The sequence below is a fragment of the Lathyrus oleraceus genome, chromosome 2, assembly GCF_024323335.1.
Source record: "Lathyrus oleraceus cultivar Zhongwan6 chromosome 2, CAAS_Psat_ZW6_1.0, whole genome shotgun sequence".
Lineage (NCBI taxonomy): Eukaryota > Viridiplantae > Streptophyta > Magnoliopsida > Fabales > Fabaceae > Lathyrus > Lathyrus oleraceus.
Genome location: NC_066580.1, coordinates 388,124,752 through 388,141,519, shown reverse-complemented (window position 1 = coordinate 388,141,519; position 16,768 = coordinate 388,124,752). Strand labels below are relative to the sequence as shown.

At 34.0% G+C, this 16,768-nt stretch overlaps 1 protein-coding gene across 2 annotated transcripts; it reads right to left on the bottom strand.

Annotated features, from left to right (window-relative positions):
- Positions 1 to 12,379: 12,379 nt before the first annotated feature.
- Positions 12,380 to 15,721, bottom strand: LOC127119678 (uncharacterized). 2 transcript variants are annotated; one of them, XM_051049974.1, is made up of 4 exons: positions 15,469 to 15,721; positions 13,545 to 14,619; positions 13,068 to 13,247; positions 12,380 to 12,648 (listed from the first exon to the last, which is right to left on the bottom strand). In XM_051049974.1, the coding sequence occupies exons 2-4, from the start codon at positions 14,603 to 14,605 to the stop codon at positions 12,399 to 12,401; spliced, it is 1,491 nt and encodes a 496-aa protein (XP_050905931.1). In that variant the 5' UTR covers positions 14,606 to 14,619; positions 15,469 to 15,721; the 3' UTR covers positions 12,380 to 12,398. The 2 variants fall into 2 exon arrangements, with proteins under 2 accessions (XP_050905931.1, XP_050905932.1); XM_051049975.1 differs by lacking the exon at positions 13,068 to 13,247.
- Positions 15,722 to 16,768: the final 1,047 nt, after the last annotated feature.

Below are 16,768 nucleotides of genomic sequence, written 5' to 3'. Positions count from 1 at the left end.
TATCTACTGAAATCATCAGTAAATGTGATGAAGTACTGAAAACCTCCTCATGCTGGTATGTTCAGTGGTCCACATACATCAGTATGTATGAGGGCCAAAAGATCATTAGCACTTTCACCTTTTCCTGTGAATGGAGACTTTGTCATATTTCCAATTAAACAAGATATGCATGTCTCATATGATTCATAATCAAAAGAGTCCAACAGTCCATCTTTATGGAGTTTGGAAATGCGTTCCTCATTTATGTGGCCTAATCGATAATGCCAAAGGTAAGTTGGATTTAACTCATTAGGTTTCATCCTTTTAGTATTAATGTTATAAATAGGCATTTCAAGATCAAGGACATATAGTCCATTGTTCATTTGTGCAGTAGCATAGAATATATCATTCAAATAAATTGAGCAACAATTGTTCTTTATTATAAATAAAAAACCAAACTTGTCCAAACAAGAAACGGAAATAATATTCCTGCTAATTGCAGGTACATAATAACAGTTGTCTAACTGAATTATTAAACCACTAGGTAAAGTCAATACATAAGTTCCTACGGCTAAAGAAGCAACCTTTGCTCCATTGCCAACTCGTAGGTCGACTTCACCTTTTGCCAAATCTCTACTCCTTTTTAGTCCCTGCACATTGGTACAAATGTGAGAACTGCATCCAGTATCTAATACCCATGATGCAGAAGTAGATAAATTAATTTCAATAACAAAAATACCTGAAGTTGAAGTCTCTACTCCATTCTTCTTATCTTCCAGGTACTTTGGGCAGTTTCTCTTCCAGTGTCCGGTCTTACCGCAATGGAAGCAGGTGCTTTCTTTTGCGATGCCTCCACTAGGCTTCAAAGCAGCAACAATGGGTTTGGGTTTGGCAACTTCCTTGCCTTTCCCTTTATCACTCTGTTTGGTGGGCCTTTTGTTCTGTCTCTTTCCATTTCTGATCATCAGAATGGACTTCCCTTTTGACTTCAGATTCTGCTCAGCAGTTCTCAACATGGCTAGCAGCTCAGGAAGAGATTTGTCCATATCATTCATATTGAAATTTAGGACAAATTGACTGAATCTATCTGGCAACGATTGCAAGATCAAATCAATCGCAAGTTCCTTTCTGAGGGGAAAACCCAATCTCTCAAGGTTTTCCACATACCCAATCATCTTGAGCACATGGGGACCTACAGGGGCTCCCTCAGCTAACTTGCCTTGGAAAAGGGCTTTTGAAACTTCAAACCTTTCATGCCTTGCTTGCTCTTGATAGAGCATCTTCAGGTGTTCGATCATATCGAACGCTACCATGTTCTCATGTTGCTTTTGCAATTCTGAGTTCATGGTAGCTAGCATGAGACAAGCAGTTTCATTGGCATCATCAACATGCTTCTTATAAGCATCTCTTTCTGCCTTAGGTGCAGAACTAGGAGGTTCCTCTTCAGGAATAGGTTTCTCCAAGACATACAGCTTTTTATCATGTTTGAGGACAATCCTCAGGTTTCGGTGTCAATCCAGAAAATTTGTCCCAGACAATTTTTCCTTGTCAAGGATTGATCGCAAGATGTTGTTAGAGGTGTTTGTTGTCATGGTAATCTACATAAGAATTAATGAAAATATAAGTATCAATAACATATTTAATTAGGCCTTTAATTAAATATGCTCCCACTATTTTACTCAAAACAAATGACCCTCACCATTTGATTCGGAAAATCCCGTTGGAAGATTTTCTAGTGGGTCGAGATCCATATTTCACTTCGTTTTAAGTCCGCGTAGGCGGATTATAAAAAACTAGGTTATTTAGGTAGGAACTCCTTCCAATTATATCTAATACAACTCTCGAATATTTTAGTTGGGTGAATAACTCCTTATTCCAATCCATCACATGGATCATTTCCAACTCTTGCTTCTAAACATATACAATCTTATTATAATTTGTTTAGTTAAGTTTGACCCATTGTTTTAACAATTGGATATTACAATTATCCCATCGCACCTTACTAATATAGAACATGCACCTCGCGTAGGCGAAACCTACATTATCCGATACTAGTCTTGATGAGTGTAAAAACTTGGAAAGCATAAACTTAATATTTAATTTGAGGGAATTTGCAATTATTCTAATCTCACCGGCTTATTTATCATATAAATCGTCTCTCACATGCATCAACATACATTCACATGCATCAACATACATACATAATGAAACAGTTATGGCCCCTAGCGCAAATGTTCTCCCAAGCCAATGAGAGAACCTAAGCTAACCTAATAACGATCTAAGCTTCTCCAAGCAAGATCTTCAAGGTTGTCCTCCTTTGATATTGACTTCTTCTCTTTCTTCATAACATTACATTACATAAAAGAAACTCGTTTTACATACGAGAGAGTGAGATGAGAAAAGAAGTTACATTGAGAGATTAAAAAGAGAGGCACGACACGCAGGTCGTATTTTAAAACCCAAAACAAAATAAAGGAAAACTAAGGCCATAACCGATCACCACAAGACAATAATAATAAACACATTATTGTTATTATTAATTTTAATTCTTTTAATTAATTAAAACCAAATTAAATTTCGACGACCGATCACACTACGCAGAGTTAGTCGGGGGTCCGCTGCCCGGTCAGCGGACGGTGGTTCGCATCAACACTTGATACTTTAAAGCACAACTCTTGTGCCGTCATTAACCCTAATTGCATAACTTTTTGACAACACAACCCTTGTGCCGTCATTAACCCTAATGCATAACTCTTTGACAACACAACCCTTGTGCCGTCATTAACCCTAATGCACCAATTTCAGACCGTCAAACACATCTCGATTGTTGATTCAGTATGATTGGTCAACACGTCATTGCTTCACCATACTAATGTCGGATCAAGAAGCAAACGACTATTGATCGCTCAAAGGAAAATAACCATTAAGTGTTTGAATGAATGAAACAGAAACAGTATATCATATATACCGAATTTTACATCAGGATTACTTATATCATATATATAACTTGATCGATCTCGATTTAATTACTCGTTTATTCTTTGATTCATTCTGTCTTTTAATTGTATCAATACAGAAAATAAACAGTTATCAGATTCATGGTTTCGTAAGTGGCTCTGATACCACTGAAGGAGAATTGCCATCCAAGGCGCAACGGAATTTAAAATTTTCTCCATTTAGTGATCCTTACGAATGGGCATGATCAGTGATAGAATCGTTACCTCTTGTGGCGATCACGAACGTTGAACGATGACAACGTCTCTACTCAGTCCACACGAACGGATTCCTTCAATCTCAGTGCTAGCTGCTACGAATGAAGGCTTTGAGTGAGAGAGAGAGAAACGAAATTGCAAGCAAGAGTGACAATGCTTCAACACAAAGGTTCTATTTATAGAACCACTTGTGTGGGCTGCAAGCTAAAAAGCCCACTTAAGTGTATATGGCCCATATCTCATAATATGCCAAAATCACTTAAGTGTGTGGTACCTTACCATATTTCGTTTTCTACTTAAGTACATCGTACCTTACGATGTTCTATAATTCACTTAAGGGCACCGTACATTACGGTATTCCTTAGTTACTCTATCTCTCATCAATCCGTCCTTTGTGTGTGACCCTATAGGTTTTCGCGGCGTTGGCAATTATGTTAAATCACGTATTTAACATAATAAACAGTGAGCGGTATCTAGTAACACATCACTGCTACCCAAGACACAAAAATGTCATGTGATCTGACAAGTCATTCTGTGATAATAATTATGTGTATAATTACCCTTTTGCCCTTATGTCTATATTGAACACAAGGCATAGACCGTGTCATCCTTGTCCAATTCAATATTGGGCCCATAGACATTTTTCCTGTTACGCAGAATGGGCAAATTCCATCTAGGTCACTCATGTCCCTTAACATGCTTCGTGGAGTATCCATCAACTGTCTTTATGGTCATCCAATTACGGACAACGTTTGATCAGTAATAAGGCACTCGACTCTACACCTAGGGTCCATAGTAGTTTCAGGTCGAAGGGTGGTATACACCATTATCACCATGAGAATAACTTATGACACTTTGCATAACATTCTATATAGTATTCTCATAACGGGTCAATCCAGTATAAATATTACTCTTAATATTCATACCTATGTTTAAGACTTGATAACTCTTTATCCATGATCCATGAGATGTTATCATCAGTCTCTAAACATAATAGTCTTCATGCTTTAATGTTATCCCACTTCACAATAAAGCTTGACTACGGATACTTTAAGATTAGTGTCCTTATGTCTAATGTGATCTCATGATTAAGTCATACTTGATACATTAAACGGACTAGCTATTCTAGGGACTTTATTAAACAAACATAATAAAGAAAAAGCTTTTTATTATTAATAAATAATTCGATACAAGTACCAAAAGTATTGGCCTCTAGGGCTTACATCAACACTCAAAGTGTCCTATGGATGGACATAACTCATGATATATGATTTGAACTTCACGATCGCTACCACCAAGGGGATGTTTTTAGAATTTTTGACCTTCAAGAAGCGATTTTCAATCTTAGGCGAGATGATCAATCTATTTCACAATATTTTACAGCTCTCTAGAAGTTATGGTAGGAACAAAAGGGTTATCATAATAGAATGATAACTAGGCACCTAACTCCAAAGATTTAAACCTATTTTTTTAAAAATATCCTACCCAAACATAAGCCAAGTTACAACCTAAAATTACCTTTAATGTGTGTGTTATGATTTCTATGATGAACTATTTTAGAACATGATCAAGCTAAGTATAATTTATTTTGCATGTTGATTGAGAGATGACCCTTATCCATTGAGTGAGTTAAAGTAAGTTAATAGACAGGTTGGGTACTCGTCAATGTTTGAGGACGTTTTTCGAATTTTCCAGATGGAAATTGGAAGCTGGAACGATGGTCGGGTAATGAAATAATATGGTGATGTTCATTTGTTATTGTACAACTTGTGTCTATTGAAATATGTAGTTATAGGTTAGTTGCTTGAGGATAAACAAGGATTCAAGTTTGGGGTTGTGATGACAGACTTTCATTGCATATAATTAGGCGAAGAATCAGTGAAAAACAAGTAAAAGATGAGCCAAAAGGAAGAAGGAAGACCCAAGAATGAGTGAAAAATAGCCAAGTATGGAATAATGGAACTTAGTGAAAATTCTGGTAAGAAATAATATTTTTAACGCAACTACTGGAGTTATCACACGCACCATCGTGCAACATCGCGTGCGTGATAAAGATGTATAAGTTACATCGCGCACCTGATGCATCTATAATACGCGTGATGGGCACTTTTTTGGATTTTCTCTGACGCTTTCTGATCCATTCTAAGCTCTTTTAAGGGGATTTTCAGCAATTTGACAAGGGTTACGAATTTTGGAGACTAAAGCATGATTTGGAGAGCACAAGTGCTAAGTTTTAGAGCATTTGAAGTCATTGAATGTCATCTCTTCAAGGGACTTCTTATGTTATTTTCATATATCAATTGTGGTGTTATTTTCTGAATAACGAGTAACTAAGCTCCTCTGGTTTAGGTTGTGTTATGATGAACCTTATTCAAACTTGTTTGAATTATATGTTGGTTTCACTTTGTACGAATCCTTTGAATTATAATCTTATTCAATTGTTTCTCAATCTTAACGCTTTTTATTCGAGATACTCTGTTAATCTGATATTGTACACATAGGGATTACTGACCCTTATCCTATGTGTTGGACCTAAGGAAATTGTTCTACCTACGCTGGTTGAATAGTGTTAGGAGACCCCGAGTAGTGGCATATGGAATTAACATTCTATACATCGCATAATCCTGCTTACGCTGATGTACAAGGAATAGGAAGCTTCGAGTAGTGATTAGTGAGTTATTTTGTGAGGGATCAGTTATAACGGTTTTGTTAATTCACCGTGAGATTATAAGGATAAGATCATTCATACAAGGCATCATACATCAACAAGAGAGGATAAGGGGATTCTATACACAACATAGTCGTCTTAATATTTATGTTTTAAATTTGTAGTTTATTTTTCGCTCTGAAACCTGAACCCCCTCCCCATTTACGGATTTCCTTTACATTGCACAATTGTTGACTTGTTCGAACACAATCCATATGGATTCGATCTTTTATTACTGCGAAACTATCATTACACTTATCGAGAAGTCATTATTAGTGCATGATGTAATTAACCTTTAATTTTGGAAATTTCTTTTCCCACCCTTAGGGTGTGGCTCACACCACTGAAAACTCAAATTTTCCCTCAAGTGTTTTTGAAGATGCATCTCTGGATGCATCTTAAAGAACATCATTACTTGTAAATCAACCAATCACCCCACTTTTTCTAAACTTTGTCCGGAGATGCATCTGCGAAACTTTCTGGGGTGTATTTGGAGATGCATCTCCAAAAACAACCTTGAACCTCATTTACTTCGCCTTTTTCATTAAGCTTATTTACTTAACCATTCAGTGATATTTTCAAAAATACACCTCCGAAAATGTCAAGCAAAAAATTGAATAGAACACCACCTTGCATGATCATCTCTTCCACACTCCATATCACTTCCATAACCCAAAACCCTTAAAAAATTCATTATCAATCAACTTTTTGACTCCAAATCATCATTCTTGTGTTTTATCACATCAAAGGTAGAAAAGGAAGGTGTAATTTAAGGTAAAGTTCCCTCATTTCATCCCTCATTGCTTGCATTGATCTTCTCTTTCAGCTGAAAAATGAACGTTGAGTCCGGATGTGCATATCTGAATTTACTTGATCATGTTTCAGATGTGAAGGAGAATAGTGATCCAAAATGCAATGGAAATTAAAATTTTCTCCTTTAGTGATCCTTACAAATGAGCATGATCAGTGATAGAATAGTTACCTCTTGTGGTGATTGAAACCTTTGATGCAGATCTAAGGAATGATCAACGTTGAATGGTGACAACGCCTCTACTCAGTCCACACGAACGGATTCCTTCAATCTGAATGCTAGCTGCTATTAATGAAGGCTTTGAGTGTGTGTGTGTGTGTGTGTGTGTGTGAGAGAGAGAGAGAGAGAGAAACAAAATTTAAACTGAACAAATGCTTATGCACAAGGGTTCTATTTATAGAACCACTTGTATGGCCTGCAAGCTAAAAAGCCCACTTAAGTGTATGTGGCCCATATCTTATGATATGCCAAAATCACTTAAGCGCATGGTACCTTACCATATTTCGTATTCTACTTAAGTACACCGTACCTTACGATGTTCCTTATCTACTCTATCTCTCATCAATCCATCCTTTTGTGTGTGACTCTGTAGGCTTTCGCGACATTAGCAATTATATTAAATCATGTATTTAACATGATAAACAGTGAGCGGTATCTAGCAACACATCACTGCTACTCAAGACACGAAAATGTCATGTGATCTGACAAATCCTTTTGTGATAATACTTATGTGTATAATTACCCTTTTGCCCCTATGTCTATTTTGAACACAAGGCATAGACCGTCTCATCCTTGTCCAGTTCAATATTGGGCCCGTTGACATTTATATTGTTACGCAGGATGGGCAAATTTCATCTAGGTCATTCATGTCCCTCAGCATGCTTCGTGGAGTATCCATCAACTGTATTCATGGTCATCCAGTTACGGACAATGTTTGATCAATAATAAAGCACTCGACTCTACATATATGGTCCATAGTGGTTTCAGGTCGAAGCGTGGTATACACCACTATCACCATGAGAATAACTTATGACACTTTGCATAACATTCTATATGGTATTCTCATAGCAGGTCAATCCAGTATAAATCTTACTCCTAATATGCATACCTATGTTTAAGACTTGATAACTCCTTATCCATAATCCATGAGATGTGATCATCAGTCTATATACATAATAGTCTTAATGCTTTAATGTTATCCCACTTCACAATAAAGCTCGACTACGGATACTTTAAGAATAATGTCCTTATGTTTAATGGGATCTCATGATTAAGTCATACTTGATACATTAAACAGACTATCTATTCTAGGGACTTTATTAAACAAACATAATAAAGAAAAATATTTTTATTATTAATAAATAATTTGATACAAGTACCAAAGGTATTGGCCTCTAGGGCTTACACCAACAAGATGTGCATATTTGGATTTGCCTGCTACTGTGAGTTTTTTAAATCGTTTTTCTATTTTAGTTTGTATTAGATATGGTGTATCTAAATATATTTCCTAAGACTATTGTAAGTAATGATGTAAAACTGGATGTAAAGAAGGATGATGTTAAACCGTATGAAGTGATAGTGATGTTAAACTGATTGTTGTCGAGATAGATTTTAGTCAACATTTTAGAAATGAACAATTTATTACTGCTCGTGAAATATGCTTGAATGAAGGCCCGAAAATGGGGGTTTGGCATTGTAATCGGAAGTTGAAATATGATGACACCGGATCGAGAAAATGTGAGTGTATGTTTAAGTTACGCGGATATTGTAACTGAATGATACATGGAAATTTAATGTGATTTCTGGTATACATAATCATGCTTTGCAAACCGAGTTAGCCGATCGTTCCATCGTATGTCGCCTTAAATTGGAGGAGAAGGAAATAGTTTCGAACATGTCTCTAATCAGGGTGGTGCCGAAAAACATACTTTCATATTTGAAACGGAAAAAACCTAAAGTGTTTCAAATATCAAGTAGGTATACAATGCACATTATTGAAACAACATGGCGATAAGAGGTCCTAGATCTGAAATGCAACAAATTTTAAAGCTTTCTCGGTACATAGTTTGTGAGGATAAAGTCACTATTCGTCACATATTTTAGACTCATCCCGAAAGTACCAAGTTGTTCAGCACATTTCCCACTGTCATCATAATTGATTCAACGTATAAGACCAACAAGTATAGGCTCCCGCTTCTGGAAGTTGTTGGTGTTATTTCTACGAAAAAGACTTTTTTCCAGTGGGATTGACATTTTTGAAATTCGAAAAAGAGGTCAATATTACACGGGCCTTGGAAATGTGCAATACTCTGTTGAAGGACCAAGAAAACATGTTGAATGTAATTGTCACCGATCGAGGCACCACACTGATGAATTCGGTTGCAACGGTGTTTCCTACATTCTACGCATTACTTTATTGAGGTTTATTCGAAATCGGAGTGTCTTACACCAAACACATCATTGGAGTAGATGACACATTCCACAAAAGAGGCGGAAGCTTGGTCTGATTAATTTCTGGAAAGGAAGGACGCATTCACCAAATTGAGCGAGCTTGAAAGAGAATCAAATAAGGAAAAGTCTAAGGAGGAACCAGTAGTATATTTATGCAGTGATGCATCTTTTGATACATTTTAGATTGTAATCATACACTTTTTTTTAATGTATTATCGTCAGTGATGTAATCATTATACAATTTAATGCATAAGTAATATATATTCAACAATGATGGTGTAAATGTCGACTGTTTTAGTTTACAAATTATTTGGATTACATTTTATGTTTTTGTTTATACAGTTTTTGGTGTGATTATACTTCAGGGTAATTATGAATATGCATATTCGGATACATTCCACACTAAGTTTTTTAAAAAAACAGCATGGCACTTTACGGATGTTCATATCTGTAAACACTCATTTTTCATTAAAAAAATAGGATTTATTCGGAGGTGCATCTCCGAAAAACTCCCTGATGACAGGATAAGGTTTCTAGGTCCAAAGTGATCCAAAAATTGTATAAATAGGGTGTCTCTCATCCCATATTTTCTACAAAACACACCACAATCAGAGAATGACTATATATTATCTTCTTGCATTTTTGTATTTCAATGGCGTAAAACCCCCACTTCAATTTTGGATCTGCGAGGACATACTTTTGTGCCGATATGAAAACCAAATTGAATACTCTCTTGCGATATCCAAAAAATCAAAAAGTTATCAAGCTCGAGTATCATTCACCCTCGTTTGACAACAAAAGGAAGATACAATTCATCAACTTTGAGCTGAAGACATATAAATATTTAAAGGTCGTGTGGAATACATTTTACTGTTACGCATCAAAGGTCCGATCGAAGTGGATGCGGGTATTGCAAGATCCGCCAACGATATTATCAATATATTATAATGTCTTGAATTACCTGTTTATAACGACATGTAATGTTAAAATTGTGTTAATAACTATCTATGTAATGTTGCGTTTTTTAATTTAATGTAAAGTTATGTTTCTAAATTTTGCTCATACTATCTCTATTTCTAGTTTGAAGTATCAAAGTCATTTTCGAATATGTATTTCTAAATTATACCAAATATACTTTGGTGATGTAACTCCATACTAAAATTAAGTATAACAAGGGAGACACATTCGTTTGTATTCAATTTTATGAAAAATGAATGAATCCGAAGATACGTCTCTGAACTTCAGAAAGATTTTTGAATACAAAGTATTTGTGAGAACATAGAGTTTTTTTTTTTAAAGATTCATTGTACAATCTGTGTTACATATTTGTTCATAAGAAAATAACAAAAGATATCCTTTTTCAATGTAAACAAAAAAAGCATGCTTTGTATGCATGTTAATTTAGGCCACTTTATCATATAATCGTATTACGTTAAAACTTTCCGAAATTTTTGTGCAAAATTATCGTGTTGTTATCAGTAATTATATTGCTATTAGAAAAAAAAATTATATTGTTTATTAACGTTCGAAATCAAACCGATCAGACAGAGCACAGTAAGTCAAATTAAACTAAATCGAAATCGCAAAAATTATATTTAATTCGGATATGTTTGGACCATTTTTAACAAAACCGTACGATTTAGTTCAGTTTGCGGTTTGCATTTTACAAACCGAATCAAATCAAACCAAACCACATTACGTTATAACTCAAATCTCATTTATCTCACATCAAATCCAACCCAAATCTCAAACATATAGTCCCTACGATTTTCTTTTACTCATACTTAGAATTTCGATTTTAACCTTCTTTAATCTCTCATAATCATATCACACATTATCCTCATCTTCGAGTTTCAATTTCAACCTTCTTTAATCTCTCTTAATCATATCACACATTCTTCTAATGTTTTTTGTCATGTATATTTCATCTCTTCTACTCTAACTTCTTTTCTCTTATATTCTTTCTTTTACATCTTCTTATTTTCATGCTATTGTTCTTTCTTTTAATTACGTTTTATCACACATTTCTTCTTTAACCTCACATCTCTTATATTCTTTTTTTTTCATCTTTTAATCTCTCTTTATTCCATTTATGTCTAATCTGATTTTTATATATTGAATAGAAAATTATTGTCCAAATATAATGAATTTTGTTGTTATTTATTAATGTATGAATTATTAAAAATCAAACCAACTGAACAAACTCAAGCCATATTGATTTGGTTTAGTTTGGTTCAATTTTATTTTTAAAAGTCAACTGAACCGAATCAAACCAAACCACACGTTTTTTTCTCTTGCTGTTCGGATGACTTTTAGCATCAAAGTCACTCAAAGCGCACCGCAAACACCCTTATTGCTAAATAATTAGGTGGCTAAACTTAAGAAAAAAAATCATTTTAAGGGAAGTGGTGACCATGGTTGTCGGGATCTCGCTCTAACTCCTGAAATCTTACGATCTTTCGCTCTGGCAACTGACTACCGATTTAAGTGTCACAAAGATCTTATATTTGGCTAGAGCGTTGAACTCTTAGAGAAAGATCTTAAATCGTGGGATCTTGTGATCCCAACGAGCCATTTTTTGTTTTGACATGCTTCACACATGTTTTGACCCATAAATTAATCCGGTAACTAAGCCTAATGGATGTGGACATATATTTTAGGATTTGGAGACTGACAATATTTTAAATGAGCCGTTAAGAATTGCAAATAAGAATTGTGAAAGTTGCGCGGCAAACAAAAGTCATTGGAACTCTACGAATTTTGTATGGATTAATCAAACAATGAATAAATTTCTAACCTTCATCTATCATTTATATATATTCAAATCATCCTTCTATTCTTCTCATCTTTTCTATTCATGCGCTGCAGTACTCTTCCTTCTTTACAATTATGTTTTAGTTGCCATTGAGAATATTATGTCCGAGGAAATTATGTTTTTTTGGATCGAGTATTTGCTATTGATGATTAAGTTAATGAGAATTTTATGTTAAGGTTATTTTTCCTAGTTATTTCTATATATTTGTCTATTTGTTGGGATCTTACGATCCGTGTTACGATCCTTCGATTCACGCTTTTTCTATACCCTAACGATCTTTATCGAGATCCCGATTTTGACAACCATGGTGGTAACATACAAAATTTAAATGATTTATCCAAGATGGAATTTGATCAAACCTGAAATGCTAAAGATATTAACTATTAAAAAATGTGGCATCTGAATTCTGTAAAACTCAGTTCCTCAATACCAACCTTTGCACTTTGTGCAAGAAAGCTTACATGTACAAGAAGGACAAGAAAAACAATAAAACCAACTGCGACAATTAGAACTTGAGTTGGAACAAACATCACATGCTTGTTCAGATTTGAAACAATACCAGAAACTAGAAGTGGAGTTGCTTGTTGTTTCTAATTCTTCTTTGTATGAATGCTTTCTAGGACTTGGAGTGTTTGTCTTCATAAAACTATTCCTCTCTGTTGTTTCAGTCAAACTGCAAAAATTGCAAGCAAATTAAAATCAATGTGCATGTACAGTTTCAAAATTTAAACAGCTTTTCAAGAAAGACAGTCTTCGAGGACGTGCAAGGTGGGCTACCGCACTGGCCCCAAAATTCTTCACAGTACCATGGCTAAATAGAGCCTCATAAAATATTGTCACGATTAAATCGTGGCTAAATAGAGCCTCATAAAATATTGTCACGATTAAATCGTGGCTAAATAGGACCTCTATTTGTTTTGCCATGGTAAACTGCGACTAACCTATACAGGGTCTCCAAAAACTTAAGACGGTTCTGATGAATAAGGTAAATTGTATTTAAAGGAACCATATAGCATGATCCAAGGAGAGCAGCTATAAGTTTTCAAACCCTGTATATGATTAAATACTATACATTGCTAAAAAGAAACATACATAGGGGAGACACGGCCACTGTTGCAAAATCCGCATAACAACCAACCACACGAACACTTGCAACTTGGCCATGTGCAGCAGCAGGTGGGCCATTTACAGTGGCAGCATGTCGGCCAATTATGGTGGCAGAATGCCCAACAACAGTTACAACCGAAGCACAATCCCCGTGAACGCTTCTTTCTGCAATGCACAAATGAGATATTCATGGATATGAGCTTAGGGGTTTAAATTGTATATATCTATACGTGAGTATTCTTGGAAGTCACCATAGTCAAAAGATAATGAACATACGTTACTAGATAAATTTGTTACAAATACATAAGCATTTAGACATGGATATGTGCATGTGCATAATTGCTTCATCAACTGGTTCACATTTATAGCGATCGTACTATTGACATGCATGATAAAGAATGTATATGGATGAAAGAATGATATTGGCTTGTCTCAAAATGTAAAGGAACAAAACGGACTTACAATGGAACAAAAGAGTGTCCCATGGTTCCACTATCGCTGGAGGGACTCCTCACACTTGACTTAGTAGAAATGCTACTTGCAGTTTGATGAAGAGTCTTTATGTCATTTTGGTCTTCATTGGGCTTTGGTTTGAATTTGAAAGATTCTTCCGACTTTTCCAGCTTCTCTATGTCGGCAGTTTGGCTGTCAGTGTCTATCTCCTCTATAGTAACTGATGGAAGTCGGTTAAACATATTTAACTCAGCAGGTTTCGTCAATTCTTCTGACATGTGTAATTCATCAACCTTAAAGGTATGATCTCTGTTAAAACTATGATGGCCTATATGAATACTAAATAGTGATTCATTAGAAGCAATACTCCATTCCAATGGACTATTACTACTATTATTTTCTTCAAAGACCGAAGACGGAATCCTGGTAGAATCAAATCTTCCTGATCGATCCATCACTTGGATAGGAGGGCTTATGGTTGGTGACATACCCTTTTGGCTATAGGCCAAATTGTAAACTTCATATGTTGATGTTGGAACTGTAGGGCTATCATCAACCTCAGATTTCGCAGGGCTATCATCAACCTCAGATTTCGCAGGGCTCTCACTACTATAAACATAACTTTTCTCAGATTTCGCAGAGCTCTCACTTCTAGAAACAAAACTTGTCTCAGATTTTTCAGAGCTCTCAGAACTAGAAATATAACCTTTCTCAGATTTTGATGCAAGTTCAGATGCATCAGATGTGTTGAACTTCAATGCATCGATTCGATAGAAATCATCTGATGATGATTCTGACAAAGAGGAAGAACTTGACCTTCTATCTGATGAAGATAAGCTTTTGGTTCCATTGATATGTGTCACCGAATAACTATTCTCACCACTTTCACATCTAGTGATGACATCTATTTGCGTTTCTGAATCACTACTTCTTTCACTTCCATTTACTACCTTAACGCTTGAATTTTCAATACTTTGAATATCATCGATAGTTTCAGAATGCGTTCTTGCATGCTCTTTTATGCTATGATCAAGTGTTTCAGGATACATTTGAACACTTGTAGCTTCCATTCAATGACCCTACCCTGCACACATGTGTTTTTGAATGCTTAGAACTTTAATCATCACTAAGAATGTAAACTCACGAGTGAAGGTTCTAACTTTTTTACTTGACCAAAATAAAAAATAGAGTCAAAGTAGTGAAAAAAAAGTAAGAAACAAAAGGTGTTCCAGAATTGTTAAATCATAGAAGTCCCAAATAATCAAAGAAGAACACCATAATTGGCCAGTAAGTACAACTCATTCGGTAAAAGGGCTAAAGGGACACTTAATATGTTAGCCTCTAAGTTAGAAATGAACACTGAGAAGTGTTCTATTTGGCCAAACTCATAACTAAGAAAACACATAAAAACCTCTCTTAATAGGTTTATATAACATATCACAGACACCGGAAACACGACATCGACACTGACACGTCAACGCAAGTAAAAATTTGAAAATAAATAAATTAAACAATGACAAGTGTCCGTGTCGGTTTCAAACACCGACACGAAGACACTTTTTTCCGGAGGTGTTGATGGTACCTAAAATTTTATAAGGGATATTCCCATTAAACCCTCTTCTTCCTTGAATAAATATCCCACTAAAAAACTTGAAATTCCCATTTGCAACATATTCAACAATTCAAGAGAAATATAATAAAATAAACCCTAAATCAAATTGTCTATCATAAGTTTCAACATGTTCTTCGATTTAAGACGCCATTTTAATTTTTTCCCCCTAGTTCATATCTACTCCCAACACAATATCATGCATAAATCATTCTAATATTTTTATAAAAAAAACATCAAAGTTAAAAACGATAAACCACATAAAAACTTCAAAAATTATGCCAAAATTCCTCAAAACCCTATGATTTAGTACGTAAAAGGTACCTGAAAACGATCACGTGACGGATAAAACAAGTTTGCAAAGACATAGAATCTTCATTCTTCTTTGAATAGGACGGTTGCAATTGCAATTAAAAACAAGAAATTGTTGAATATGAAATGAAATGAGTTCAGAAAGCGAAACGAAATGAGAAATTGCAGATTCTGTGGTAAATATGGTAACGAAAAGGGTTGCGGAATCATCGGAAAATTTCAATTCCATTCTGTTAATACCTATTTGTGATTTTAGCGCCATATCACTGACAGATCTTACTTATGTAACTAATGGCTAAATGTGTCTTTTAGCAAATTTTTAATCATTTTTTGTTTTGTTTTAATATATAATAATGAGTTAATTTGTTTTTGACTTTTTTCTAAAAGAAAATTTTATAATGTTACATTAAAGTAAAAAGAAATTATAAAAAAATTATAAATAAGAGTTTTAAGTAAAAAATGAGTTTGAATAGTTATTTTTAAAATATTATTTTAAATATTTAATTATTTTATTAATATTCTTTTTGGATATTAAAATTTTAAAAAATTATATAATTTTGAAAATATTTTAAATAACTATTCATAAAAATAATTTTTGAGATATAATTTTTTTAAAAAATTATGATTTTGACTTTGTTTTGATCTTCAAATGTATATTTATGTTATAGAATAAACAATTCAATCTTTTAATTAATAAAAAAAATTAAAAAAATTTATAATATTTAAAAGATATTTTTATAAAATCCATTTTTAAAAATATAAAAAAAAATCCATTTTTTTAAAGTTGAAACAAACTGCGTCAATGTTTGATTTAACGGCAATTTGTTATTTTTCTTTATAAATATGATTTTAAAACAACAAAAACTAAAATTCAACCAAAATACCATAAATTACTTATAAAATTGAAAATAAAAAATCAATCAAATTAATAAAAGTAGTTAAAACCCTTTTAAAAATCTGGAAAAGATAATGAGAAACTAATAATATCATTAAGAAAATGAAAATATTTTTAATAATCATTAGCATAATTATATACACTATCATAATGTCATAATATTACTTAAGTCATAAAATATAAACATATCACACTAAGTCATCATATATATATATATATATATATATATATATATATATATATATATATATATAGTAAATAAAGATATTACCACCGTTTGTGTTTTACAAATAAGAATTGCTCATGAGGAAATTTCTCAAACTTTTTTTTTGACAAAAATAAGATTGAATCTTGATATATCAAGTGCTTGCTGTTTCTCTAAGCTCATAAGGCACCATCTTCAGATCTTGTCTTTTA